The following is a 27,577-nucleotide window of genomic DNA, read 5'->3' as shown; positions in this document are numbered from 1 at the left end:
AGCGAGAGGGAAAAATTGTGGATCTTTCTGTGCCCATTTCAAACATACTGTGTACATTCATGCAATATTCAGACAATGCAATGGTGTCCGATTGCACAGTTCGTTAATCCCAACTTATAACTTTCTCGTCTTTGCCGCACACCAACTGATGGCCCTGCTCCCGGGCATCGGCCCGCTGCGTGTTCAGGGATGTTGGATACATTGAGCTTCATTTTACATGGACTAGGTTGAAGCAATGCCCCGCTTGGTAATTGGTGCCCCTCCACCCTAGTAAATAATAATATTTTATGAAATACCTCATTCTTTCATGTTATCTTTTGATAGTATGCTAGTTCAGATCTTATCTCAGCGCATGTCATCACCTTGCGGAGGGTTCTTGCTTACTGCTTTGTATTGACAAATTCGTCTGAAATTTCGCATGTAATTTGTGAACTAATGAGTGGTTTCTTAAATTGTGTAGAGCTGTTCAACGATCTAGTAGAGCTCGCGTCCAACTAAATCCGCCGTGTATATACATATATACATTTTTATCCGTAGATAAAAAATGAAACTACGCAGTCTCCCGGGCCTCTTTCGAGAACTCTTAATAATACACTATCGGGTCAGGTAGCTTGTCTACGTCCTCTCTAACTAACAACCCCATATCATACATCAACTTCAGGCTACGCCACAAATCCGATGTAATAAGTTCACCATTTATAGAATTATCACTGTCCTCGGTGATCTCGGCCTCTTCGATAACATCCCGCATATAAGTTGACCGATAATATAAGGCTTCCCACATTAAATACACTTTAAAATCTATATAACGATCAAGAATGTTGTCAATCCTTCCCTTATCTGATCCTGATCGCTCAGTAAGTTTAAGTTCTTGAATAATCGGTGGTTGTTCCGGGATATCTATGGGTCCGTGGAAAATTTCATCGAATAAGCACTGACGGAAATCGTACTGGCGGCAATAGTCGTAAAGGTCGACGGCCCGAAAACTAGGGCAAAGGTTTTGAAGTATTTGAGTCCCGTATTCCGTCAGACGAATGTTCGCCTTCCCAAATTCCTGAATCAAGAGTGACGATAGGAATATTGACCGATAATCTGTTTCAAAGTCTTCAACGATGTAAGGTTCTACATCGATTGGTTGTGAGTATTTTGTGATGGCCCCCGGTTTTATTTCATCCCACTCTTCGAAGAAGCTTGTGCACCTCCGTGGGATGGGTGAGCTGCAATCCAGGGGATAATGGAGCAGCGTGTTGTGTTTTCTTGCTATCAGCAGCGGCAGCTTACTAAATATAAACGCTGACGGGTATATAGACTTGCGAAGTATGGGTGCGGCTGAAAGGATTCCACGGTACATAGTGATGATCAGATACGGACATGAACGTCGAGGGAGGCCTTTGGGTTTCGTCGGTGAGCTTCGGTTACGAAACTCCTCTTGCGTATTAAATTCTGTTCTGAAGGTTATATGATGACAAAGGTGTAAAAATAGACGCGATCGACAGCATGGTAAAAGTTTAAACGGGCAGCGTATAAATTTGGGTATTTAAGCTGTAGTTCGCGAGTTTACTGTCTATAGCGAACCACAAGTCCAAATGTTCAAATTGACGAAAGTGAAAGTGGCTAACGGAGTGGGGCTTACCCTCCAATTACTGGTTAAACTTCCAGTCTTCGACTTATGTATGTATTTGGATTGTCTCGTACGCATGCCCAGGCGCAAGATATCTCTGATCATGTTGACATGTTGCAATAATTGGACCAGCTGTATGCTGAAATATGTGTACGTATTGTAGATGTAGAAGATTTCCTTCGGTCATAGCCTATTTATTCTATTATACAGGATACAGAGTAACAAAATCTTTTTGCAGAGTTTTCACTTGGTTGACGAGCTCCCGCAATAGTGAACCTTAGGTTACGTGTAGTTCCTTCGGTCAGCCACTGACTGGTTGGCGACTGGTTGGCGACTGGTTGGCGCCACCGTTCGACGTTGTATTCTGACATTGTAGACTCTGGGAAACCAGCCAACGAGACCATGCAAATTAATGTGGAGTAGTGGCTCGTCGCTACTAGTTAGTTCTATAAACCTGATACAGGTCAAGACCTATGAAGTCGATTACGCCTCGTCGTTGACAAAATGGACGTTGCAAAACCAAAGTTACAATTGTAGATTCGAGGAACCACTCGAGCACTCTCAGGACAAGCTTTGTATTTTAATATTTGGGCTAAGTTCAGTGCACGATGTGAGCCATTCAAAATGACAAGAACACCGCTACACTTCTTTTTATAACTGTTAGTAACCGCTATGACACTAAAAAAAAATAACATCCCTTCTGAAATATAAATTCCCAACTTACAGCAATGTCGTGTGATCTTATATAGTCCGAGTCCATAGTTGAAGATTCAAGGTGTTGGAATATTCCCACTGATTCGATTTCAATGTGGAATTTATCCTTTTCGATTGTGAGGAGAATGCCCCGACCAGTTACTCTGGGTGTGAGACAAGGAATCGCTTTCTTTTTGTATATGTACTTACATAGAATTACACGGACTGTATGCACGAGTTGTAAATGCAAGTTCTGACAATTGGAAATCGCTGTGTTCTAGCTTGATTGGTATTAATTTTCTTTTCCCTTCTTTTGGCAGCGCTCTAATCCAACCAAAACACTAGTTACAACCCATTGTGGAGTATCGGTTGCACCCTGCTGAACCATCCTAAATTTTGCCACTTGCAACTGCAGCTGGGTCAAACTTGAGACTCCGAAATCCGCGATATCCGATCCATGGTACCTTGGTTTTTTAATATCGAAGATATTGAGAAGCCCTGCATACAGGCTGCATTTCAGCTATTCCTGTGTGCGGAGGGGGAAAAGCCACCAAATTGCACTTACCTATATTATACATTGTAGCGAGCGTGTTCGCATTCGGAGGCGCGACCACAAACTCCAAACGGAATGCTTCATGGCTTGATCATGAGTCTAGAGGGCTTCAACAGCTAAAAAAAAAAAAAAAAAAAAGTTGACAAAATGAAGAATATAAGGATCCCAGTGCCACTCATGCATTCAAGTATACGGAACTACGGAGTAGGATCATCAGAGTTGTGTTATCTCTTTTCAGCGAGTACTATAATCCGCAATGAGTTGGTGGAAGGATGCTCTCTTTTCCTGGTGGCTTATTATCTGCCAGTTTTTCGGGTTTCATTCGACATTGGAGACATCCAAAATCGATAGAATAGAAGTCCAACAAACACAGCCACTTTCATCCGTTAATTCTCCAAACCTATACCCAAATCTCTTGAGTCTCAGTCCTGGAGATAGGAGTACATACACATGCAAGGGGGATAGCGATTTTAAGGCAAAAATTCAATCGTTACGGCCTCCAGAAAATGGTACCGCTTGCAATACGCCTGACACGAGGCAAACTTGGTGCAAAATTAGTGGTGGTAAAATCGGCAATATTTGTTTTAATTATGAAATGCCAGTGTCGACAGGGGACAAAATCGGCCTCCCTGATATCGACGGCGTTAACAGGACACAGAGAGTAAGCACCGTGTTTCCATTCAATCTTATCGCTGCTTTCGATATTGCATGTATGGATGTATATGCTTATGCAAGTTTACCTCTAAAGATTACCATAGAGATCACCTATGGTGACATCTCGCCGGATGGCTATCGCAAGGAAAAGGCAATGCTTATCAATGGAACATATCCCGGACCGACAATCGTGGCTTACTGGGGCCAAACCATAGAACTTACGGTCATCAATAAACTGGGCATTGATCCCGAGGTTGGAGGAGTTAGGAATGGTACTGCAATTCATCCTCACGGCTTAAGGTTATGGAAAAACGCCAAAAACGACGGTGTTCCTGGTGTAACGCAATGTGAGTACCTGTCGGTAGCAGAATAAAGGTTTATTTTCGGATCAATAATTATATAATGGCAATTAACATTAGCAATTTTGGTGCAATTTAGGTCCTATACCTGTAAGCTCGTCCTTCAACTAATGGTTTATAGTTGGAACTAACTCTCTTGATTAAATTTATCAAGCCTGGTTCAAACTATACTTATACATGGGAAATACATCAATACGGAACTACTTGGTATCACAGGTGAGAAACCTTCTAAACTACGCAAGCATAAGTTGCAAAATTGATTAGCTGGAAGTCTGATACTGATGCTCCCCCTTCCCGTGATACAGCCATTTATCATTACAATATCCTAATGGCATTGTTGGTATGTTTAACGATACCCGTCTATATATAAAACATCTTCGTCCTGCGTACCAACAGCTATTGTCTAGCCCCAATGATACTTCATGGCCCTAAAAGCGGAAACTATGATATCGACATAGGAGCAATCCTTTTAACGGATTGGTATCACGACAACCCATTCGCTATTTATAACGAACAACTCAAACGACCACAAGTCGCAAATAGCACCCTAATTAACGGCAAGGGGAAATTTAACTGCTCATCTGTTGCTGACCCAGAGAGATGCGTAGAAAGCTCTTACTGGGAAACCACGTTTGAGAGTGGCAAATGGCATCTCTTAAGATTTGTAAACACAGCGACGTCGGAGACCTTCAGGGTTTCGATCGATAACCACGATATGACAATAATAACAGCTGACTTTACATCTATACGTCCTTCGAAACCTGTGAAGTTTATTGATATTGCAATTGGTAAGTTTAATACAAGCAAAGGGCTTTTGGATCGTATCGATGATTAACTCCATTTTAGGGCAGCGGTATGAGGTTCTAGTGTATGGCAGCTATACAGAAGGAAACTTCTGGTTGCGGTCCGAGCCCTTACAATGTAGCAAAAGCGGGGGGCGCATCAGGGATGAGAATGTCGCGAGAGGGATTATTCGCTACAACAAGGCTGTTGGAGGGGATCCAATCTCTAAAACGCATCTCCACATCGCGGACTTGCCTTACAATTGTCAAGATGTAGAAATAGAGAACATAGTCCCGGTTTTCTCGAGGGATAACCAGTACATTGAGTTCAGGAAGTTTTATAACGCTTCGAAGAATCTTCAGGTATCTTTGGTCGAGCTGAAGAATGAAAGTCATGTTGCCAAGTTAGAGCTTGGGAACCAAATGCCCCTCAGAAATGGTTCAAATTTGGGACCTCTTCTGAATTCGGAAGAAAGACTCTGGCAGATTTACGGCATGCCTATGAAAGTGGACTGGTCGAAACCTGCATTGGATATTCTTGACAAAAAGTCAAAGCCAGAAAACTTCCCGAAGTCCTATGCTGTTATAGAAGCAAAATCTGGCGGTGGAGCCGGTATGAACAACGTAAGTCGAACCTTTATTTTCTCGAATATCGATATGCACGTGGTATCCTTTGATAAATTTCAGCTAATTCATCGATTTTACACTGGTCTCCTTTAGGTTGTATTTCATATAAATGGAACTGAAAATCTGGGTAATAAAAAGAGCGGCATGCACCCGATACATGTTAGGCCCCCAAAACCTAGATCGAGTAGTCATCCATCTTTCAATAATTAACGGCAATGCGCTATTAGATACACGGCCATGATTTCATTATACTGGCTCAAGGGTATGGTAACTTTGACGAGGAGAATATCCCACATAAACTTTACAATCCAGTCAGAAGAGATGTTGCAACAATGCCGGCAAACGGGTATCTCATTATATCATTTCCAGTCGATAACGACGGTATATGGCTACTACACTGCCATCTAGGTACCGGCCATCCTAACAATTCTCGCTATATTCACTCTGTCAGCACGGCTAACCCCATATCCCTTTAGCATGGCATGCAAGTCAAGGACTTGGCCTTATGATTCTAGAAAGGACTGGAGGTGGATCACGAGGTGCAGGTTTGGACCAGGAACCAAGCCGTACTCTAAAACTGCCGGGGAAAAACTGTCAGAGATGGAGGGACTACGCGTTTGGCTCACCTAGCCCAAGCCCAATGGACGACTCGGGCGTCTAAATATCTCTTGCTTCAATATTTTGTCTTTTTGTAGTACTTAGTGCAGTGTCTAGGCATTTTGAAAGCATCATCTTTATTCGGAATTGCATACGCGGGTCCATGGAGAATCTTCCAGGTAGTATATTAATATAGTATTGATTTTTATTGGGCTGGAAATTGGAGATAAAGGAGCTCTGTACTTGCATGGGTGGATAGGAGATTTTGAATAAATTCTAGCCTAGGCCAGGAGTTGAGTGTAACTGGTAGCTAGTATAACCAGGGAGTGTCAATCGCAGCTCGCCTCAGAGAAAGTTAATCGTTAGGAGCGAAGGATCTTTATCCTAATTCAAAAGTGGATGCCATCACAATACTCTGAAACTGAATAGAGAAATACACAATCCGTGCCGTTTCGAAGCGCTTCAGCCGCAGATTGAGGGGTCGAAGTAACTCCGAAGATCTAGAGATATTATAGCCAATGCGGGACAGTCAGGTTAGTACGTAATAGAAGCAGCTCTAGTTCACCCGTTTGCAAAGTTTTAGGGCGGCACCTCTGCAGTTGTGTTTTTTTGGGGTGTCTCGAGCGGCATTCCGATACGCGCTATCTGGAGTTGCGCATACAGGAATACCTGGATGCAAGCCACCGTCACCGTCGCAGTCGCATTCGCGAATTCGGCAGGTTGTCGTTGTTGCAGGGACTGCCATTGGTCAAATATTCTGGTGGAAAGACCTAGCGCAAGCCTTATCGGGTTCACTCAGCGGGTTATAGTATTACAGTTCTTTATTGCGCTGAAGAATGTTCAGTCGTCTGCCTAAGAGGGTCATATGTACTTATACATTGTGGATTCTGCAAGCTGCAATCACGTAAAATATTCTATCCCAAATTCAAACTGCAGCCCTGGAAGAGACTCCCTCAGCGAAAACGACGAATTTATGCAGCCCGAAGAGTGTATATTCATGTAGCTGCATATCATTGCTGAATTTCAGCTGAGTTCACCTTATGACCAACCCGTTATTATAGGGGACTGTCTATGGCAGCGCAATTCTCTCTAGAGTAAGGAGGGGGGCCTGTGGACCTCAACTTAAAATGCCTCCATCAGTTGCAATTGCAATCTATAAAATCCCAGCAGTGTCCCTGATCCAAGCTCGAAACCCTTAGAATACCACATTCGAGTCTACTACCCTCGAAGACTTGCCAGACCACTTCGAAGCTTTCTTCTACAAAATCCTAAGTTCTTGAAATATATACATTTCCAACCAAAATCTAAGAGAAATAGCCATTACAATGGGCGATATCAATCCTGTGTCAGATACAGTCCACCCGCCACCAGCTGGGCTACAGGATATGAATCCTGAGACCCAGAAACAATGGTCCCTGTGGATGGAGATGGTCTACGACACTCTTATTCACCCTCGGAAATATGAAAAACTTAGCAAGGACTCCAAATGGACTCATCCTCAGCTTAAAGCTATCGATCCTACGGGCGACCTTTGTCGTCAAGACAACGAGAAGGACCCGGATCATCCCGAACTCGATAATCCTGATTATTGGGGTTTCCGTCCAGAGCTGACTCATTTCATCAATCGAAACGACGAAAAGAATAAGGATAAGGAAATTACGGATCTTCCTGACCCTATCCAATGGTCAGGGTTTCCCAAAATTATGGACTGGGCTGTTTTTGTTGGTGCTCATAAAGTGACTAAAAAAGGACATTTGGTTGCACAGAGTGTGCCATCAAAATGGCAAAATCCAGATTCAGGGGATAGAAACAATATATACTGGCAAGCAGATCGCTTTCGTGTTTTCCAAGATGAGTATTTGGAGTGGGCGGTTACTCGAGAAAATGGTCGTCTTAAAAAGGTCACGTTCACGTGTGAGGGTCCAGAGGTGAGATTCATTAGCTACTCGATATATATATATAATCTAGAAATAATCACTGACACGAGTTTATCCTACACAGTACTGGCAGTTGCTCGCAAAATATCAACCGGAGACGGTTATGGAGTTATATAAGAGCTTTGTTCCTAAGTCTGAGCAGTCAAATATCACAAAAGAAGCTCTCTGGACACTTGTTGACGATGCTGGGGAGCCCCTCTATAACCCAGAAAATGAGTGGAATAGCCCAAAACCTGAAAATGGATGCATTGCTCACTTGATCCACCCGAACAGTACATTGTCAGCCGAGGTTACAATTGTAGCGGATGGTACAATTAGGCGTAATAAATTGTTCGAAGAGGACAAAGAGACTCTATGTACTCATGGAGGTTTTGGTGAGCCGTATCGAAATTCTGATCCAACCGTACGTTACCCTAGTCTGATACTTCATATCTTTCTTCTAAGGCATTTACTAATTGTGATTCTATTTTGTATAGATTGGTTGGGAAACGTACAAAACATGCGGTATAGACAAGGAGGCGGAGACTGCCGTTACACTCGGAGAACCGATAGGATTGTGCGTAGATCTAACGGCATTGATGTTTTCACGGCTTATATGGGATATTTCAACTAACTCTCTGTTCACTCAAATAGGTATATCCAGAATTGGGACTCTGGGAAGTTTATACCCCCGGACAATGCCCCAGAAGACTTCGATATGAAAGAATGTTGGCACCCTAAACGAGTTCCACAGGGTGACGATAGCCCAGAAGCCAATGATGGACCGTGGGTCCGCGTTGAGTTCTACGTACCAGAAGGTCGTAACTTCGATCTTGAAGACTTGAGGATTGTAGGCGCCGACAGCGAGCTACATCCATTAAGATACGGCTCTCAAATCGCTCAGCACATTAATATCGGTGTTAGTGTAGGTGGCACAGATGCCGAAGATGATGTACCACCTGCGCAAGATTTAGAGCACGACTGGGAACGTTTAACAGAGGTAATCAAAGATGAAAAGAAAGCTAAGGAGTACGATGTCGACAACTCAGAGTTTTGGCATTACATGCAATACAAAGCGATTGCAAGATCTAAAAAAGACAAAGGTGATCAAGGTGTATGGTCCAGGTGGATAGCAGCGTATGGAGAATTAAATTTCGCACGGATGGAAGAAGGCGGCGATACTGGTAAACCTCTGCGCGACCCGAACGAGGTTAGAATTTCCGGCAAGGATTAAGGCCGATACAAGGTCTTAGGACAATACTCTAGGCTATTCGATTTCTAGATGTCATATTTAGGGTCTCAAATATCGTTTAGAGTTTATCTGCAGTCGCTCGATCGAGTTCTATAGTATACATGTATATACCTAGCTATTATTCTATTTGAAAATTGGGATTTGGAGATTGATAACGCTATACGCCTCACCGGTACCCGGCTTCGAAAAAAAATCTGGTGACAAGACTGATAAGGAATCTGGTTACGAGACTGCGGTAAAGACTGGTGCAGACTTTGTATGACTGGCAACACAAAAGCTTCTCAAAATGCAACAATGCTACATAATCATCACGTGGCAGCGTCCTTGGTGGGGCATCCAGATGTCCGGCCCGGCACGCCTCCAGATTCCGTCATGGCCACCCCAAATGATCTTGATCCCTTCCCACTAGCAGCAACAGCAGCAGCTTACTAAGATGCGAAGCTACTTCAACGGGCCAGCCGGATGAAGGCGGCTAACTTCTGACCTTCAAAACTATCGCCGTTTACGACTTACGATTTTACCAGTTTCAAACGTATTTGGTGGTCGTCGGCATTCCTTGGTTGTCGCAGGCTTGATTTCTTGGCCCCTCCGATTTTAACGATAACGAACTTGACCTACTCCTCGTCGCGACAGAAGTCGCAAACATGCCCTTCAATCCGAATGCCCACTCGCGGTGGGTACCGTATACCACCGATGCAATCGCCGAAGTCTCTTATGATCCTTTATCCGATACTCACATCCCCTTCCGGGCGTCTCTAAACCATTTCCACCAGAACTGGGCGCATATCCACTCCTCAAGACCCCAGATCTTCTTACGGCCTCAGTCAATCGAAGAACTACGGCTTATCGTTGTACTAGCTGGAAGATGTCAGAAGCGTGTTACAGTTATTGGTTCAGGACATACGCCAAATGCTTTGACGTGTACGCCTGGCTGGATGATATCGTTGGATGATTTCCAAGAGGTTCTGAAGGTTAATGAGGATATGCGGGAGATTACTGTGCAGTCTGGAATACGGTTGTATCAACTACACAGAGTCCTTGATGGTCTTGGATTAGCTATGCCGAATCTGGGTACAATCTCTGAACAGAGTATATCCGGTGCAATCAGTACCGCTACTCATGGCAGCTCTCTTCACCACGGACTAATCTCGGACGATATAACGGGCCTTACAATCCTCCTCTCCAACGGGGATCTCGTAACTTGTTACCGTGATGGAACAACAGACCCCAAAATCTTCGATGAAAACGATGGCCTCTCTCTTTTCCGTGCTGCATTGGTATCACTTGGCGCATTGGGAATAATAACCTCCATAACTTTCCGTGCTCGTAAAGCTTTCAACCTTGCTTGGACGCAGACACTCCACTCGCATATCGACGTAATAACCCACTGGAACTCCCAAATATTCGGCGCAGCGGAATACGAACGTGTATGGTGGTATCCGTACACTGGAAAAGCACTACATTGGAGTGCGACCCCAACAATCCTATCTCCGACTCCTCCACCACCATCATGGTTTGGTACAACAATAGGATATCATATAAATCAAATAATGTTACTGACAACAGTATATTTCCCCTCTCTGACGCCGCTTGCTGAAATGGCCATGTTCTACATGCAATACGGCTATCAAATCCACTCTTCGACGAAAGGGACGGTCACTGGTGTTTCCACATCTGTGGACGCAATGTCCATGAACTGTCTTTACCGCCAATATGTGAACGAATGGAGTATTCCATTATCATCTGGTCCCGAATTCCTCCACCGTCTACAATCGTGGCTACTGGGGAAACGTTACGATGTTCACAAAATCCCATTCGATAATACAATTTCTTCGACACGGGTCTACGCTCACTCACCGATCGAAGTGCGACCTTCATATCCTGCTTCGGACCACAGAAGCGAAGATTTTAGACCATACCTGGATACTCACCAAAAGGGAGAACCGAGCTTGTATATCAACGCTACATTGTTTAAACCTTACGGAAGGGATATCCTCGGTCGAGAGAAGTTTTATGAGGTATTTGAATGGCTGATGAAGGAGTATGGTGGGAAACCGCATTGGGCGAAGAATTGGAGTACCCTTAGCAAACGCGAGTTTAGGAGTATGTATGGACAAGACCTTGAGAAGTGGGTGGAAGTTAGGAGACAGGTCGATGCGAATGGTGTTTTTTTAAATGATTTTGTGAAGCTGTATTTGGAGGATGGTAATGGAGATGGGGAGCTTGATGAAGTTGAGGGAATGTTTGGGGAGAAAGGCGGTGAGAAGGTAGTTGAAAAGGAGGCGAAGTGGAAGGGGAAACAGGCGGTTAGGCGGTTGAGCGACGAGAGTGATGTGACTATGACGGCGAGTAGTGGGAGTTTGAGGGGCAGCCTTTTGGCGGGGAGTTATGAGCATTTGAGGACGAGTGAGACGGAAATGTCATTTATGGAAGTCGAGGGGCCGCCGCCTTTTGCAGACTTGTAAGCCATCTTAAATTTGGCTAGGGCATAATAGCATTCTCGGGTGGTTGTGATAAAGACGCCCACGTAGATATTGATGCATATGGACCCATAAGTACTTAAGTACGTGCTGATAATACACAGAATAGAAGAAGTACAAAGCCTGAAAGTCTCTATCTATAAAGGCATACTATGTATATAATCCCGAGAAATGTAGTCCTACCTTCGAGCTAAATCGAATCCGATGGGATCAGCTGCTTAAGCTACCAACGAGGCTGATAAGTTTCGTAGCGAGCTAAGTTTAACCATCCATGCATGAAACCACCAAACCTGCGGTTGCATAGCGGCTGCTGTACGTTGTGAATTCGAACCCTGCGACATCAACTTTATCAACGCTTTAAATTTGGCTTTTATACTCAACATTCCGAGAGTTGATAGAAAGACTATCTACAATCTACTTCGCGAAACTTCTGCTGTCGATAGCTAAGAACGCTGCAGTACGGCGACCGGACAGCCGCGGGGCTGCCAGATTACAGCCAAAGATAGCATGCGAATTGACACATCGACAACGCAGAAAGTTGCTGCAGACAAACGTGCGCCGGGACCGTTTGTAAGTCCATAGATGGACGTTGGGGATTCTGGCACACGATTACAGGACTATAACCCTTCCTCGACTTCGACTTCCGTTATGTCGACATCAACGACTTCGCCAATGCCTACTAATACAACAATCGTCAACAATAAATCCAAATCCACATCACAAAATGAAGAGCGACTGGAAAGACGAATGACCGGTTTATACTTGACAACGGATACAAAATCTCCGATGTATCAGGAACACGTTTGCACGGAGGATTTTTATAAACAGCCCCGAGAGGTTTATGAGAATGTTATTGTTATGGCAAAGAGTATAGTTGAAACTCAGGTTTTGGGAAATGGCAAGGCGGAAGGAGGAGGAATGAATGAAGATGGGGCGGGAAGGAGGAGTAGCAGTTGGAGGTTTGAAAGTGAGGTTTTGTGGAATGATGGGGGGAGAAGTGGATATTATGAGAATACCGGGGGAAATTTGAGAGTGGAGAATGAAGGAGTACAGGTGTCTACGGCAAGCGCAAAGGTTGAGAGTCAAATCGTAGGACGGCCGAGGCAGGAGGAAGTATTGCAAAATGTGAGGTTCAACAGTAGGGTTGAAACGAGTATAGGGGATAGTAATCAGGGGACACGGGAACGAGAAGAGGGTTCTAAGAGTCGAAGAGGCCAGGATACGACTATACTAGCTAGTCAGCGAGATCAAAACAATCCTGCAACTGGGAAGGGCCAACGATCGACAACTACCCAACCACTTCCCGAAGAAAGAGTCCGAAATCTGGCAACGGTCGAAAGCAGTTTACAGGGCAATACTAGAAAACCTATCAGCCCTGAAGCTCATGGAAACAGAGTCCGCAAAAAGCTCGAATCCGACAGCGGCGGCTGGAAATTTGCATTCGAACTATTCGAACTTGGAAAAGTCCCCGACAGTCAAAGTTTTCTCATCGATGTCCTAGAAGAGTTCGTAAACCGGCGTCCTCAGTACTGGAAACGCATTCAGAAACAAGGCTTCGATGTGGAGGCATATCGAAAGTCCGATGATGATGACTTATTCCTTCAACTCTCATATACCAACTCGGCGCTTGAGATGCTGCAAAAAGGAGACACCAAACGCGCGATGGAGCTAATCTTAAAATGTTGGCCAGTGATAAGGCGCCGAGGGGAGAGGCCAGGTAGTCCGATAACCTATATCGAATCCATTGAATTGAGTATCCTCATTATGTACATCTCCATGAAGGGATCCAAGCCACCTCCGCTCAAATCAGCAAATGAGCCCGACAATTTTCTTCAGCTATTTGATCTTGGGAGCGAGTTCAAAAGCATAGTTACCCTCAGGACCCCTATTGGTCTTAAGTGGTTGTTCCAATTCCACTTCTTAATGACTATGTTGCTAGAACTGGACCAAAGGTACCTTCATGCTAATACGTGGACGAACTGGTTGGCTACAATGAAGAGTGGAAGGGAAGTAGAGAGAAAATTAGTAGAAATTGTGAAGGAAATGCACGGGGTCGAAGCTTTGAGGTATGCAACGGAGGGGGCAACAACCGGATCGAAGAGCGAATGGAGTAAGAGGCAAGGGGTAAGGGGTTTACGTGACGTATCTGCGGGGTATTTGTCGCGGCTTGCGTCGGTGGGGCATAAAGAGGTTATATTGCTGAACTTGGAGACGTTATACGACCTTAAGACAATAGTGGGATGGGATGGGAGGACTTTTACAAGCCCGACGGATACGTCACTCAACCAACCTAACTCGCCTAGATATCATACTCCACCGCAAGTACTTCCACAATCTTTAGCGGGGCCATCGTCGGAAAGATATCCTGGACAGCAGGCCTCTGGTCCGGTGGAAGTATTGAGGAACAAAGGGAAGTCTCCACTGCCAGCACCGCCCCGACGCCAGGGATCAATACGGCATCCTTCTCCTTGGGAATCAGGGTTATCATCTTCGTCGAATCCTTCAAGTCAATCGCAACCTCGCAGGTTCTCAGATCGATCGACACCAGAGAGGAGTACGTCTAGATCACCAACGGGCCCATTGTTCTCGCCTCGCTTTCAAAACGCTTCCTATAATCCAGAAGACTGGGCCATAAGCCCATCTGAGAATACTACAACTCCATCTATACCACCGGAACCCCGCTATTCCCCTCCGCGAACCCAACCCAAAATACTTTCTGCGGAGGGTATAAATCTGAAATCACAACGCCTCGCTAATTTCCGCGACCAACCAGTCCGCCATGCGGATGATTGCAGGATCGAAGAACTAAACGCAATAACAGACTACAAACAAGCCATTCGTCATTCCCAAAACCTTGACGTCTATATAGGCACTCTTGCTTCTCTCCACCTCATAAACTTCATTAGTGGTAACCCGGAGTACAGGCCCTGGACTCCTCTCATAGAAGCAGTCTGTAACCAACGTTGGGAAGCTGCTAAAGCCCTCATTCGCCTCGGCGCATCCTTTGACGCCGGATACCCCTTCCACACAGCTTTAAGCCGACACTTCATGGCCGGCTCCCGTTCCCTTTGTGAAAAACTCGTGGGAAGAAAGTTGCTTAACACTGGTGGACTATCGGCCGATACATACTTTTTCAACGAATCGAGCGGAGTTATATACTATATGATAGAAGCCGGTGCTAACATCGATGATGTTGGAATAGCAAATACCGATTTGGCATCACAGATCAAAACTTATCCGATTCATTTGGCGGCTTTGGACACCGTGCCAGATAGCTCGTTGGTTTGGAGGTTGTTGGCAATGGGAGTCGATGTGTGGTCTATGGATGGGAATGGGGAGTTGGCTATTGATTATGCAAGACGGGCGGGCAATGAGAACACGATTAAGGTGTTAGAGGATGCGATGACAGAATAAAGATATCCACCTCCATAATATCTGAGCGATCTACAATATCCTGTTTTTCCTGAAATATGGTCTAGTTCTTGGAGGTTAGGGGAAGTCTACCTAAGTACATATTGCAATCTAATATAGTATCACTATTTTTTAATTTGTCTCGTACCGAGGCCTAGCCCCTTTTTACCCATCTTCTGTGTTGTTTCAGCAAAATACCACACCTGGAGATAACCGGCCCTAAACCGCCAGGCAAAGCGGGTTAACTCAAGCTTTCGTTAGCAGCACAGTCATCGCCTTGTTCCGCCCTTTGTAGTCACCGTTCTCGGTTGACGAGATCCCTCAGCTTTGACCTCAGTCCACGACTCGAGACCAAAATATCACCATTTCTTTTGTCTATTCTCTCCTTTTTCATTTTACCTACAGTGCCTCCTTATCGATAAGTTCCGCATTGGCTAGTTTCCCGCTACTGTTAGGTGATGCTCGCCGAACGAGAGCAGAGCATCTGATATCATCGCCACCCCGGAGCATCTAGGCCTCAAAACCATGAACTCCTCCATTAGCAATCTATCACTCGCCTCAAAGGCCCAGCAGATATCATCAGTATCCCAGAACATCCAATCGTCAATTTCAATCGACCAGCAAGCTTCTCAACAACGGAATTCATCCGGTGGGAGCAATAACAACAATAATAGTAGTGGCGGGGCTGGAGGAGGCGCTCGTAGCCAAGCGAGTCCCCGCAATATCCAGGCGAGTAAGGCGAAACATAAGAACCATCGGAAGCCGAGTATGCAACGGGGCGACGTTATTGCTGAAGCTGTATGTCACATTCCTTCTTTTTCCCATGGGTGCTCCATGATATCATGATCCTTCGGAACTCTAATCCTCGTAACACCTAAAGATCGCAATGACTTCGAATTCTGCTAGCCGGAAAGGCCGGACCTCTATCACACATTTGATGGATTGGAGTCTTCCGCCTCCTCGTCCTCAGCACGGTCATCACTCTCACTCCCGAGGATCACATGGAGACAGACGGACTCCTTCGTGGGGTCAGGGCAGTGGTTATCATGCCGTCGATAAGGCGAGGTACATCCTCCAATGACCCTTATCCTCCTCTCCCACCTGAAATACTAAATCCCCATACGATTCTAGATACGTAAATGCCAATTATCGCTTTATCGTCGACCCAACCGGCGACTACCGCCCACAATCTCTCGATCCGGATTCTACCCTACCTTGGACATCCATCCTTCAAGTCCTCGCATCCTCAATAACGCAATCTCCATCTTGTCCGATATGCCTTTGCGACCCAGTTGCCCCACGTATGGCTCGATGCGGTCACATCTTCTGTCTTCCGTGTTTAATCCGTTACATGGCCTCCGAGGACGCCGAAGCTCCAAAGCAGGGACAACACTTTAACAACAACAACCAGAACAAGCCGAAATGGAAGAAGTGTCCGATATGCTATAATAGTATTTATATGAATGAAGTCAGACCCGTTAAGTTTTATACGGGTCAGGAGGTTCCGGCTCCCCGGGAAGGAGAAGATGTCACTCTGAGGCTTATGATGAGGCAACCGGGGTCTACTTTGGCGTTACCGAAAGATGTAGCCAGTAATATGCCAGTCCTTAAGAGGAAGGGAAGTGTTGGGGATGGAAAGGAAGTGGTGGATTCGATTCCGTGGCATTATGCGGCGGAAGTTACGGATTATGCTAGAATTATGAAGGGAACGAGAAGATACCTGAAAGAAGAATACGATCGAGAAATTGCAGAACTAGAAGAACAGGAGAGGGTTGATGAGTTAATGTTTGGAGACGAAACAGATTGGGTCCAGAAGGCAATCGGAAAGGTTAAATCCGCGATTGAGAAGGCCCAGGAACTCCCTGAGAAAGGACAGGAGAAACTTGAAAAAATTTCGGGCAGGGAGCTATTGGAGAAACAACTACTGGAGGAAGCAGAGGCGCGAGCGGAGCTGAATAAACAGCGAGAAAAGATTGTGCAACAAACAGAGGTCGATGTTCCAGAGATGTATTTGGTGACTTCCCCGGGTGCACAGAATGGTATTGGACATGAAATCCATTCACCAGCGGATGTAACATCTCGTCAAACGGAAACACGGATGACGCCACAGGCCCCGGCACCGAGATCTCCAACGAGACATCGAGCGCCGAAGCCGATCGATGCTCATGATCCTACACAGCCGTACTTCTTCTATCAGGCGCTACCGCATTCATACCTATCACCACTCGATATCAGAATTCTTAAAGTTGCATTTGGAAGCTTTGCAGCGTTTCCATCGAGTGTGCTCCCGAGGGTTGAGAACTTCAGTATGGGACATGTGGTTGATGATGAATTAAGAAAACGAGCGAAGTATCTTAGTCATCTACCTTATGGGTGCGAAGTCGCCTTCCTAGAGTGTGACTGGACAGATATCGTCCCAGCCGATGTGCTAGAGAAATTCTCAACTGATTTGGAGAGGAGAAGGCGAAGGAAACGGGAGAAGGACAACAGGGAGGAAAGGGATCGTGCTAGAGCCGAAAGAGAGGAAGATGAGAAGAGATGGAGTGAGGCTAGAAGGAGTGCACCTGGAAAAAGTGATAGTGGTGCAGGAGAGGATGAATTGGGCATGGCGATGGAGATGAGTAGAAGGGAGTTTGAGACTGTGGCGGAGGAGGAAGACCAGGACGGGGGAATGGTTCCCAATAGACCGAAGTTCGGATTTGGAAGTTTGCCGCAAAGTAGTCCGCCGAACAGTCGGACAGTTTGGGGGACTCCGATCGTGAGTGGTGGGGAAGAGACACCAAAGCAATATAGTGCAGTCTTAGAAGAGAAAGAGGATACCGGATGGCTTGAAGGGTGGGATAAAGGTGTTGATGCGGCAGACCAAGCCGCTATTGCTGCCGCCATGACCAGTAGCAGTGGCGGAGGTGGAGCGAAAGGAAAGAAGAAGTTTAAGAAAGTTACACTGATAACGAATACAGGGAAGAGGAGGGCTTAAAGGGCTGCTTTCTAATATTCACATACATCAGCTCTTTCTTAGCTACTTAAGTATATTCATTAGCAGTGTGTACTATGGATTTGATTGCTCTTTGGAAGTTTATTACGGGACCGGTTGTTCGGGGTGTTTTTGAATTGGAGTTTTGATATACCATACACTGCTGCGAGCACTGATGTCTATACATACCATAGAAGAAATCTTCTCAGATACTGGACTCTCCCGTTTACTCGCTGTCCCTCCATAGGATTGTTGGGAAGAAAAAAATATACAGGGACCATATTACAAAGTCCAGAGATAGACGGAGATATATATATATAAACCACAATTCACTCAATAACTTCAGTGATGCCAGTTCAAATTCGTCGAATGACACCTGTCACCTAGTAACCCCGTACCTTCGTTCTACAAACGCCGTCATAGTAATAACTTGCAATAGGTCGACATGTTACTAAGCAAGGTGCTTCTCGGGTCGAGCTCCAGAGCTCCCGAGGCGTGTTGAACGTTGTATTTTGTTCGTACTCAGTTTTAGTTCTCATTCGGCGGCCGACGCAGGCAAAGATTTAATTTATAATTGATGAATGAGCCATTTTGACCTTGCTTTTCTCTTCTTTGATTCTTCTTCTAATTTATATAATTTATTCAAGTCAATTCATACTTTAATACGCTAATCACTAATTCGCGCGATCTCGACATTACCAGTCGAGGAAAGCTCTCAAAGAGAGTCGCTACTACTGTTAAACTTTAACCCAACCTCTCCAACAGCCCGCAGCTCAGAGTCATACCAAACATGTCAGGCACAACGTCCCTCCCCGCCGCCGAAATTGCCAAAACCGCCCGACAGGCGTCGTTTACCATCAAATCCCTCCCAGGGTGTGATCGAGACCTAGCTCTTGACGCCATTTACGATGCTCTACTGGCATATAAAGATGACATCCTTGCTGCCAACGCAAAGGATATGGAAGCTGCGGCTGCTCTAGTCGCAGAGGGGAAGCTGTCGCAAAGTCTTGTAAAACGGTTGGATTTAAGCCGGTCTGGAAAGTATGAGGATATGCTGCAGGGGATTAAGGATGTTAGAGGGCTTGAGGATCCGGGTAGGTTTAATACTACCGTCAACTGTTTGGTGTGCTATATAGCTACGGCGATGACTAATTCTAGCTAATAGTCGGAAAAACGACTCTTGCCACCAAGCTAGACGACAACCTCACCCTCCACCGCTACACCACCCCCATCGGTACTCTTCTCATAATCTTCGAAGCTCGTCCAGAAGTAATCGCAAACATCTCCTCCCTCGCCATAAAATCCGGTAACGCCGCAATCCTCAAAGGCGGAAAAGAATCCTCCTATTCCTTCGCTGCCATCGCATCTGTCATATCCGAAGCACTATCATCCACCAGAATCCCACCAGGAGCAATACAACTCGTTCAATCCCGAGAAGCCGTGAAGGATTTATTAGATCAAGATGTCTATATCGATCTTGTCATTCCAAGAGGAGGGAACGATTTGGTTAGGTATATTAAAGACAATACGAAGATTCCGGTGATGGGACATGCGGATGGACTTTGTTCTACGTACGTACATGAAGATGCAGATGTTAAAGTTGCGGTCGATGTTGTTGTCGATGGGAAGACGGATTATCCGGCGGCGTGCAATGCTACTGAGACGTTGATCGTGCATAAGGATGTTTTGGGGATTCATTTACCTGCCATTGCGAAGGCATTACAAGAGAAGGGTGTTGGCATCCGATGCGATGAAAGGAGTTTAGAAGCTTTGAAAGCAGCACCGGAGACCGATTTCCCCGCTTATGCGAAATCAATCCTTCAACCAGCTACGGAACAGGATTTCAACACCGAATTCCTGGACCTTACGGTCGCCGTCAAAACAGTGGATTCTCTACAGGAAGCAGTAGAACACATCAACTCTCACTCATCATCACATACAGATGCGATCGTTACGACTAACAAAGAATCCGCAGATCTATTCTGCAGAATGGTGGATAGTGCGGGAGTTTATGTCAACGCTTCTACGAGGTTTGCAGATGGATATAGGTATGGATTTGGAACGGAGGTGGGGATTAGTACTAATAAAGTACATGCGAGAGGACCTGTTGGGCTGGAAGGGTTAATGATTTATAAGTACGTGATTAGAGGGGAAGGGCATACGGTTGCTATGTATGGAGGGGAAGGGGGGAGGAAGTATTTGCATGAGAAGATTGAGTTTTAAAGGCCTAGAAAGGGGTCTAGTGAATGGTACGGTTGTAGATAGTTGGAATAGTTATTGCACATATTCTATCCCATGATGCTGTCTGTGGTATTCAAGCCCTTTCGTCCCTTGATGTGGGTCTTCAAGCCGATTTCAAGCTGATGTCGACTTATTATGTAATCAGGATCATGTGCTGTGTTATTTTGTCTGCCAACACAGTTTTGATCTATTATGACGGCGGAAACTTCTCTTTACAAGTTGGTTCGTATCAGGTATCACCCAATGCGATGATACACACGCACGCACGGGACGGGATTGGGATCGATGGAACGGCACCAGTACTGAAGAAAGACCGAAAGGCTTTCAGGTAGTAGCTATCTCGGAATAGGCCACTACCTCGACACCATCGAATTAAAGTCGAAAAGCGACTGAGTTTCTCAATCCGTGCCAAAATGCGTGGGTGGTAGTAAAAACCTCGTGTTAATGAACGGAAACGCTAGCTGAAAGTTAAACTTGCATATAATATTTGTCTTCCATGTTTCATATTCGTCAGTCCCTAAATATTAAAGCTTCCGCTCCAAGCTGTTCTTCGGCATTCACGATTCCGCTATGCTGCGATCGAAGTCAAGGATACCATGATCTCTAATCGTCGGGCGACTAGGCTAGTCTAAAACGACGAATGCTCTTGATAAAGTACCCGTCGATTCTTCTATAGCATCCCTCTTGCTGAAAATATTGATTCCGCTAGCACGATCGATAGTAATAGTTGTACGACACTAAAAATGATATGTCGCTACTAGTTGGATTGTTAATCTTGAGTCTTGGCATTATCGCAGAAGCTACAAAAAGGCCCTTGTTCATGATCTACAGAGGAAAGCTTGGTTGATTATACAATGAATTAGTAATAATGTTAGCGAAGAAGAAACTAATATACATCGAAATGAAAGGGAACTCAAGTTCAGGTTGCGCGGGATCCGGACAGGTTGTGTGCATGTGTTGGTCTGGTCCCGATACATATCCCAACGGATCCAGTACAAGATGATAAAGACCCAGCAGATAAACCCGAAAATAACTCAATAAAATGCCTGCATGCCTGCATCCCGTAATCTCAAACTACAACCACCCAAAACGCCATAGGTATATCAAATTAAACAGGAACTTTGCTTATTTTTAGAGCGTGGCCACATCACGCCCAATTCATTCTCCTTGGCGAAGCTCTTGGGTACCGATGTTCCGACCCGCTGCTGCGTAGGTCCATATTCCGCGTCTGAGTGGCCAAGTTGATATTTGAATTCGCGGCCTCAGTTTGAAGACTCCACTCATCACTTGAGCATTCTTCTGTTGTTGTTGTGGATTCGGCCGGATTTGATGCTTCCAGACTTTCGAGGTATTTTAGGTCACGGTCGATTTCGTTGAAGTATCTTTCTTCTATCCACACAAACCAATGTTAGAATTCAAAGACTGAAACAAATTATTAAATTGGAATTAAAACCTACCCTCATGCGAATAAAATTGTGCATACTCCCCACCTTCAATATCTCTCGTAAACATCGAACTTCCAAAAATATGTGGGTTCATGGTTATTCGGTTGGATGAGACATGTTGGAGAACATTGTAGATATCTTCAGCTTGAAAAGCTTGTGTGACTGGTTGGAACTCTGTGTTGTAATTGGCTTGGAAGGTGTTCTGCTGTGGCTTGCCCATTGTCGATGGATGATTTCAGGGATGGAGGGGCTAATTTATTGGGAACTATTTTTTGCGAGGATCTGGCTTGAAGGATTCGGGGCAGATCTACGCGCGGTCGGGATGGAAGCGCTAGTTGTGGAATGCGGGTGGATGATTTGGTGTAGATTTTCAAATAATGTTATCAAGTTATTATGATTAAGGAATGGCTACGGCGTGGATGTATACAAGTATGAGGCAAATGTGGGCTCGATAGCGATGAGGATGAAAAAAAAGCCTTGAGATTCGCAGATGGTACAGATGATTTTATATTCTACTTGTTCACACCTCAAAGGTAGGGTAGGATACAAATATGACATGATAGTATTGCTATTTTCTGAACTACAACCAGTTTTTGCTATGCTAGCTTGAGATCTTTGCTATGAGGAGCATGATACTTTTGTTTGCTTGCCATCTCCACCATAAAAAAAGGTGCCTTAAGCACCCGCTAGGCAGAAGATAACTTTGTTTCTTTGTTTATCTTGGGAATTAACGGGGAAATATCAAGATCGAGGCGAGCAGTTAAGCATGATAATATCCGCCGTGTATTAACCCACCCGTATGTATTGAGTCTTTAACGATAATGTAATGCACGGTGCCGGCCGGCAAACGAAAAAGTGCGGCAAGATACTTTCGCTAGGCATTCCAAATATGAATCTGGTAGCGAGGGGTTTGCGATTTTTAGAGGTTCCCCATGTAACAGCAATGGCGGGTGACGGGTGTGGGCTATTCAGGGCCTCGTCTCGTCGAAACGAGGATAAAGTTTCAGACCTTTGAATAGCGGGGAGAAGAAAAAGGCGTCGCAAGACTAGGGAATAATCACAACTAGGTCTGGAGACCGGAATAAGTAAGAGGAGAACCGTAGCTGGAACTGATATGGCTTTGTTCGCCTTGAAGAAAGTAGCGACTGCCTGGCTATTAGCAGCTGCGATGCCAAGGTGGGGTCTTTTTGATTCGTTAGGTAGACCCCGTCAAACCCCATGGCCACCAAAGGGGCGGGGCAGGGCTGAACGGATTTAGTCTCTCGCCGCTGCATGTGTTTTCTAGCATTTAAACTGTTGGTGACGACTTCTTTGCTTTGAATGTCGAGGGTGGATGTGAACAATAAACACCGCCACACTATCGTGATTGCGCAAAACCATAAAATTTAAAATTATCATGATCATGTGCAGCGAAGCTATGGAATCCTGTGAAGTTATATCATGGACGGCCGTTCGGTTCTGGATTATTTCCTCGGTAGAAGGAAACAGAATCCAAAGATATACATCGGAAACATTAAATCCCAGTACTAGTTGTAGGTAGAAGTTCTAGCTCGTCTGTTTAATTGGAATTCGAACCAGTTAGAGGCAAAAGGCGATGCAGCAGCTGTTCCGCCGCAAACGCAGGAAAACATCAGACCCGCGAGGCTCCCAAATTACATGGGCCGCAGTTGTTAGAGTCAGCTTCTTCTCTCTTGGATGTCGACCTCAAGACTTCTTCCTGTTTGAAATCTCACCGTGAATACCTGGAGCCACCATTCGACCGACCGCGACCTGTTTGAACCTGTAAGTGAACGGGCAAAAACGATAGACTCGGCTTCTTTGAGAAGCACAAGTAAGCCGAGAGTTATAGCGGAATCCATCTCTTCCGTGGCGTGGCCTTTGCTCCCGGTGGCAACCCCTCAGCACTTCTGGGCCCGCTTTGCCTTTTACCCGATCGAGGTTAGTGGATATCGCACCTGCAACGACAAGACTCACGACAATTTCAATTTTTATATTCAAACATGCTAACGTCATTGATACAAAAGACGTAGTTCTCAAGGTGATATTGAGGGTCGGAACTCATATTCGTCATCCCTGTCAAGGAGACCAAAGATATACAAGGCTTCGAACAGGCATCAAAAAGCACTGTACAGGCACTAGTCTCGTGCGACTTTGGACTGGCCTGGCTTAACTTTCACAAGTCTTCAATCTCAAACGACCGCTACTTGAACTTCGATTTCAGAAGTTCCTCGATTCTGCAGATATCACATATCAAATCTAGCGGACAAATCAGGCTGTGATGGTCGTAGTCCTCCGGCCCATTTCGCCTCCACAATAGATCAAATTTATTTCAAAGACACGTACCCTAATCCAAAAATCTCCTTTCAAACCACCACGACAGCTTGCGTCGTCAATCGTCGCAGCTACTACAAACTGATAACGTTGTCATGGCCGACCCGGGTGCCTTTTCGGGTTCACCCGAACCCCATGGTGCCTCTTCTTCGCTTCTCCCTATATTGCCCAGTCCAACCCCGCTAATGCATGGTCCTGAAGCCCAGCATATCCCTTCATTAAGCTTGCGGAAGGATATCTTCCTCGACTGGCACTCTAAATTCGCTTTCTCGCGACCAATTAGATTAGGCTCCAAGGAAGTTCTTCCAACTATCCAACTACCCGCGCTAACCGGGCGATCAAAAGACATCCCTACCGCGGCTGTATCGCAGGACCGACAACGTTTGGGAGATAGTTATAAGGAACCCGAAGGATCAACTACCTTGTCGCTACCTTCCTTCTTAGAGGTCGACGACGAACAACTGCAGCCTCCAGGGCCCATTATGGAGACTCCTCATCCAGAAATGTATCAGCCGCATGCTGGACTCATTGACCTGGGCAGGTCACTATATGCCCCAGCTCCAGAGCCTCAGCGATCAGAAAGTATCTTGAATATGCCGAGATTACCTGAGAGAAGGGCTGCCCCTATATCTTCTCCTTCTATTACCACCCCTAAACCCTTGGCTGCACCATCGGCTGCTCCTAAGGCAGAATCAGATATACAACTCCTTGATGCAGATGCTGAGGGAGAGAGCTTAGTCATCTATGGTAACCCTAACCTTCAACAAGCAATACTATCAGGCGAGATGGACGCCCATGCTCTAATCGACCAAGCTCGCCATGAAGAGGAGAATGGCCTTCACATATTGGCTCCATTGGTCACCAAGGCGGTGTTGGAAGGTAGCTATGATGTGGTGGTCCAACTTATTCAACGAAACATGGAATGTATCGACGTCGCGATCCAAGTGGCGGAAGATAATGGGAAGTTTGCACTGGTAAAGTACTTGGGCATGTGGAAAGAACATCATCGGAAATATGGAAATCAAATGGCTGGAAGCTATACGCCGTCACCTGGTCCTTCGAGCTCAAACCTACCTAGAATGCCGAGGCGGCCGAAGAAGATAGATGATGACGACGATGATAGTTACTCACCAAAACCCGGGAAGATCGGTGGGGGAAAGTTGACACCCTACGATCAGAGAGATCTAAGAGCCAGAGGGCCTAGTTCTGGAAGCCGGAGCAGGACCAGAGATGAGGACCTCGCGGTGGATGAGGATGACTCCGAAGAAACATGGAAACTGCGAGCTATCTACCTCCTCATGTTGATGATTTTTCTCTCCGAGACGACATCAACTGAGGGCACCGGTTGGGATAGCGTTTCTACCACCTCCAGTTCTCGTCAAAGTTCTCAAGCACCGGTCGACGGTGGAGACCACCATACGCACTCTGGCACAGCGAGCCGGCTTACCCTCCCACCAGGTGGTGGGAGACGTATGGGCTCGGATGGCCATAAGAAGAAGAGAAGAGACGACGATGACTCCGAGGAAAGCGAGGGAAGCAGGCGACCGAATAATAGACGGCGGAGACCAAGTAACCTCAAATCTTTGGGGAAACGATATGCTTGTCCATTTGCAAAGGCAAATCCGGATAACCATGTTACTTGCTGGACTATTAACCGTCAGAATTTGGCCGGTGTTAAGTATGTATTCTTCTAACTAAATCTTGGATTTACAAATTAGAAAACGGGTAGCTAATAGTCTTAAACAGGGAACATTTGAAAAGATTCCACTTCGGTGGCACCTTACCGTCGGATATTCGAGCAGCGAGAACTTGGGATGATGTATTCGATTGTATTGCCCCTGATTGGGGAAATAACCCACGGCCTAGTCCATGTAAGCGACTATATCCCCTATATCCTGCGAGCTACATGTTCTGACATTGCTTAGATGTGGATATGCTCGACATATTCCAACGCTCCGTCAGGCCCGGCCCGGCCAATTCTACCGCTTCATCCGCTATGGAAGGGGTACAACAGCACTATAACGAACCTTTCTCCCACCCTGAGTATCCACCGCATCTGCCTATCGGGCGGCAATACCCACAACATTTGCAACAGTCTCCAATAGGCGTAACAAGCCCCGGTCTTAGTCCAGACCCGTTACAAGCTGCTCCGGTCACCGGTTTGAACCCTGCTGGAGGACTATCACCGGAGGCTATATATCGATCCATATATGGCGGCCCTCCGAGTAACACCAACTTATTCTCAGGCCCGTCTTTGCAATCACAACCGCAGCTTGTGGGGGGCATAGGAGCGACTTCGCCTGCCCCGACTAGTGTGGGCACGTTCGATGGAATCAACATTCCTCAAAATCCATACACGCAGCCTATGGACACGGCTAGCTTAAGTGCCTTGGGACTCCCTCCGACAACCCAACCTTTTAATTTGAACACCATCTCAGCTATGGGTCTCGGGATGCCTGGGCTACTCAATGCTCTTGGACCTCCACACTTCCAAAATCTATCTCCTCAGGAGTTAGCAGAGGGCTTCCGTAATGCTAGTGATTTCTTCGCAACAGAGTTTGATATTGAAACTGGATCTGGACGGCCGGCTGGAGATGCCTTTATCGAAATACTGGACGTGATGGAATCTCCAGCTCCTGTGACACAACTAGAACCTGTTCTCGAGTCTAGCCCCGAACCTGCTTCCGCAATGACTACGGATACAATGCATGCATTCTACACCTACCAGCAGCCACCGCAAGCCAACCGCCCGACTCCAACATCTTCAATCGTTTCAAACTCTACTGCCAGCCGTTCCGCTTCTTTACCGTCCAGCTACCCTTCCACCACCACCAGCATGGCGGTTCATCAACCACAAACAATTCCACCAACCGCAGGAACCCCACTAATCTACCACACCCCACCCACCAACCCCTCCACCACCCCCGTCCACATCTCCCACATCTCCTCCCCACCAAGCACAACATCCATAAAGGAGAAAAGATACCAACTCCTCATCTCTCGAAAACCCGCTATTCCGGGTTCAACCGAACACCCGGGTCATCGTGTATTCGCATTCGACGGGTTCGAAGAGTTTGCGAGGAATTTTGATGCGTTTATGTATCAGGAGTTTACGGACCCGGCGTTTAATTGGGAGGGGTGGGAGCTGATGAATGGAGTTACGGGCGCAAGGTTGGAGGGGACGAATGCGGTGAGTAAGGATTTGGATTTTACGTTTTTGGTGCATATGAATAATCGGGCGGCGTTGTATTTGGTTGCGAGGGAAGGGTTTTAAAGGGTGTAAGAGGTGATATACATATATGAAGAGGGATGTGGGTGTGTTATGAGTAATGAATTGGTCGTTGGGTTCATGAAGGCTAAAGTTTTTGTCTTTTCTTTTTGGTTGCCTTTGAAGTTCGTATTGCTCTATATAGATTATTATTCTTACTTGTCAAGTCTGATATCTTTGGCCCTCTTTTTTTTTTTTTTGTAATTCTATTGTCTCTTTTTAATTTTTAACGTTCTCTGTCTATCATATCATTCCCCGGTCTTCTGCAATATCGTTGGGCGGATTCCTTGCTTTTAACATTCTTGCAGAGCAAAGTGTAAAGTTAAAGAATCGCTCACGTTGTATAGTACCTCTGAAAACGTATCTATCAGCG

General features: G+C 45.8%; 8 protein-coding genes across 8 annotated transcripts; 7 read left to right on the top strand and 1 right to left on the bottom strand.

The window, feature by feature from the left end:
* Nucleotides 1-3,123: 3,123 nt before the first annotated feature.
* DFL_002058 (uncharacterized protein) lies at nucleotides 3,124-5,950 on the top strand (the record flags this gene model as incomplete). The annotated part of the gene is made up of 8 exons (XM_067630785.1): nucleotides 3,124-3,868; nucleotides 3,960-3,970; nucleotides 4,035-4,096; nucleotides 4,186-4,220; nucleotides 4,339-4,668; nucleotides 4,727-5,286; nucleotides 5,517-5,697; nucleotides 5,766-5,950. 8 exons carry the CDS (start codon nucleotides 3,124-3,126, stop codon nucleotides 5,948-5,950), a joined length of 2,109 nt encoding a protein of 702 aa, XP_067493395.1.
* A 1,261-nt stretch (nucleotides 5,951-7,211) lies between these two features.
* DFL_002057 (uncharacterized protein) lies at nucleotides 7,212-9,036 on the top strand (the record flags this gene model as incomplete). Its single annotated transcript, XM_067630784.1, has 4 exons — nucleotides 7,212-7,814; nucleotides 7,888-8,226; nucleotides 8,300-8,379; nucleotides 8,457-9,036. The coding sequence occupies 4 exons, from the start codon at nucleotides 7,212-7,214 to the stop codon at nucleotides 9,034-9,036; spliced, it is 1,602 nt and encodes a 533-aa protein (XP_067493394.1).
* A 662-nt stretch (nucleotides 9,037-9,698) lies between these two features.
* Nucleotides 9,699-11,519, top strand: DFL_002056 (uncharacterized protein; the record flags this gene model as incomplete). The annotated part of the gene is made up of 1 exon (XM_067630783.1): nucleotides 9,699-11,519. One exon carries the CDS (start codon nucleotides 9,699-9,701, stop codon nucleotides 11,517-11,519), a length of 1,821 nt encoding a protein of 606 aa, XP_067493393.1.
* Nucleotides 11,520-12,182: 663 nt separating this feature from the next.
* On the top strand, nucleotides 12,183-14,948 carry DFL_002055 (uncharacterized protein; the record flags this gene model as incomplete). Its single annotated transcript, XM_067630782.1, has 1 exon — nucleotides 12,183-14,948. One exon carries the CDS (start codon nucleotides 12,183-12,185, stop codon nucleotides 14,946-14,948), a length of 2,766 nt encoding a protein of 921 aa, XP_067493392.1.
* A 522-nt stretch (nucleotides 14,949-15,470) lies between these two features.
* Nucleotides 15,471-17,922, top strand: DFL_002054 (uncharacterized protein; the record flags this gene model as incomplete). The annotated part of the gene is made up of 3 exons (XM_067630781.1): nucleotides 15,471-15,743; nucleotides 15,826-16,010; nucleotides 16,077-17,922. The coding sequence occupies 3 exons, from the start codon at nucleotides 15,471-15,473 to the stop codon at nucleotides 17,920-17,922; spliced, it is 2,304 nt and encodes a 767-aa protein (XP_067493391.1).
* Nucleotides 17,923-18,709: 787 nt separating this feature from the next.
* DFL_002053 (uncharacterized protein) lies at nucleotides 18,710-20,142 on the top strand (the record flags this gene model as incomplete). Its single annotated transcript, XM_067630780.1, has 2 exons — nucleotides 18,710-19,013; nucleotides 19,085-20,142. The coding sequence occupies 2 exons, from the start codon at nucleotides 18,710-18,712 to the stop codon at nucleotides 20,140-20,142; spliced, it is 1,362 nt and encodes a 453-aa protein (XP_067493390.1).
* A 1,165-nt stretch (nucleotides 20,143-21,307) lies between these two features.
* DFL_002052 (uncharacterized protein) lies at nucleotides 21,308-21,825 on the bottom strand (the record flags this gene model as incomplete). The annotated part of the gene is made up of 2 exons (XM_067630779.1): nucleotides 21,308-21,549; nucleotides 21,618-21,825. The coding sequence occupies 2 exons, from the start codon at nucleotides 21,823-21,825 to the stop codon at nucleotides 21,308-21,310; spliced, it is 450 nt and encodes a 149-aa protein (XP_067493389.1).
* Nucleotides 21,826-24,031: 2,206 nt separating this feature from the next.
* On the top strand, nucleotides 24,032-27,210 carry DFL_002051 (uncharacterized protein; the record flags this gene model as incomplete). Its single annotated transcript, XM_067630778.1, has 4 exons — nucleotides 24,032-24,074; nucleotides 24,138-25,614; nucleotides 25,683-25,807; nucleotides 25,862-27,210. The coding sequence occupies 4 exons, from the start codon at nucleotides 24,032-24,034 to the stop codon at nucleotides 27,208-27,210; spliced, it is 2,994 nt and encodes a 997-aa protein (XP_067493388.1).
* Nucleotides 27,211-27,577: the final 367 nt, after the last annotated feature.

Source organism: Arthrobotrys flagrans (assembly GCF_004000055.1).
Source record: "Arthrobotrys flagrans strain CBS H-5679 chromosome Unknown unitig_3, whole genome shotgun sequence".
NCBI classification, from domain to species: Eukaryota; Fungi; Ascomycota; class Orbiliomycetes; order Orbiliales; family Orbiliaceae; genus Arthrobotrys; species Arthrobotrys flagrans.
This window is presented reverse-complemented; position numbering and strand designations above follow the sequence as displayed.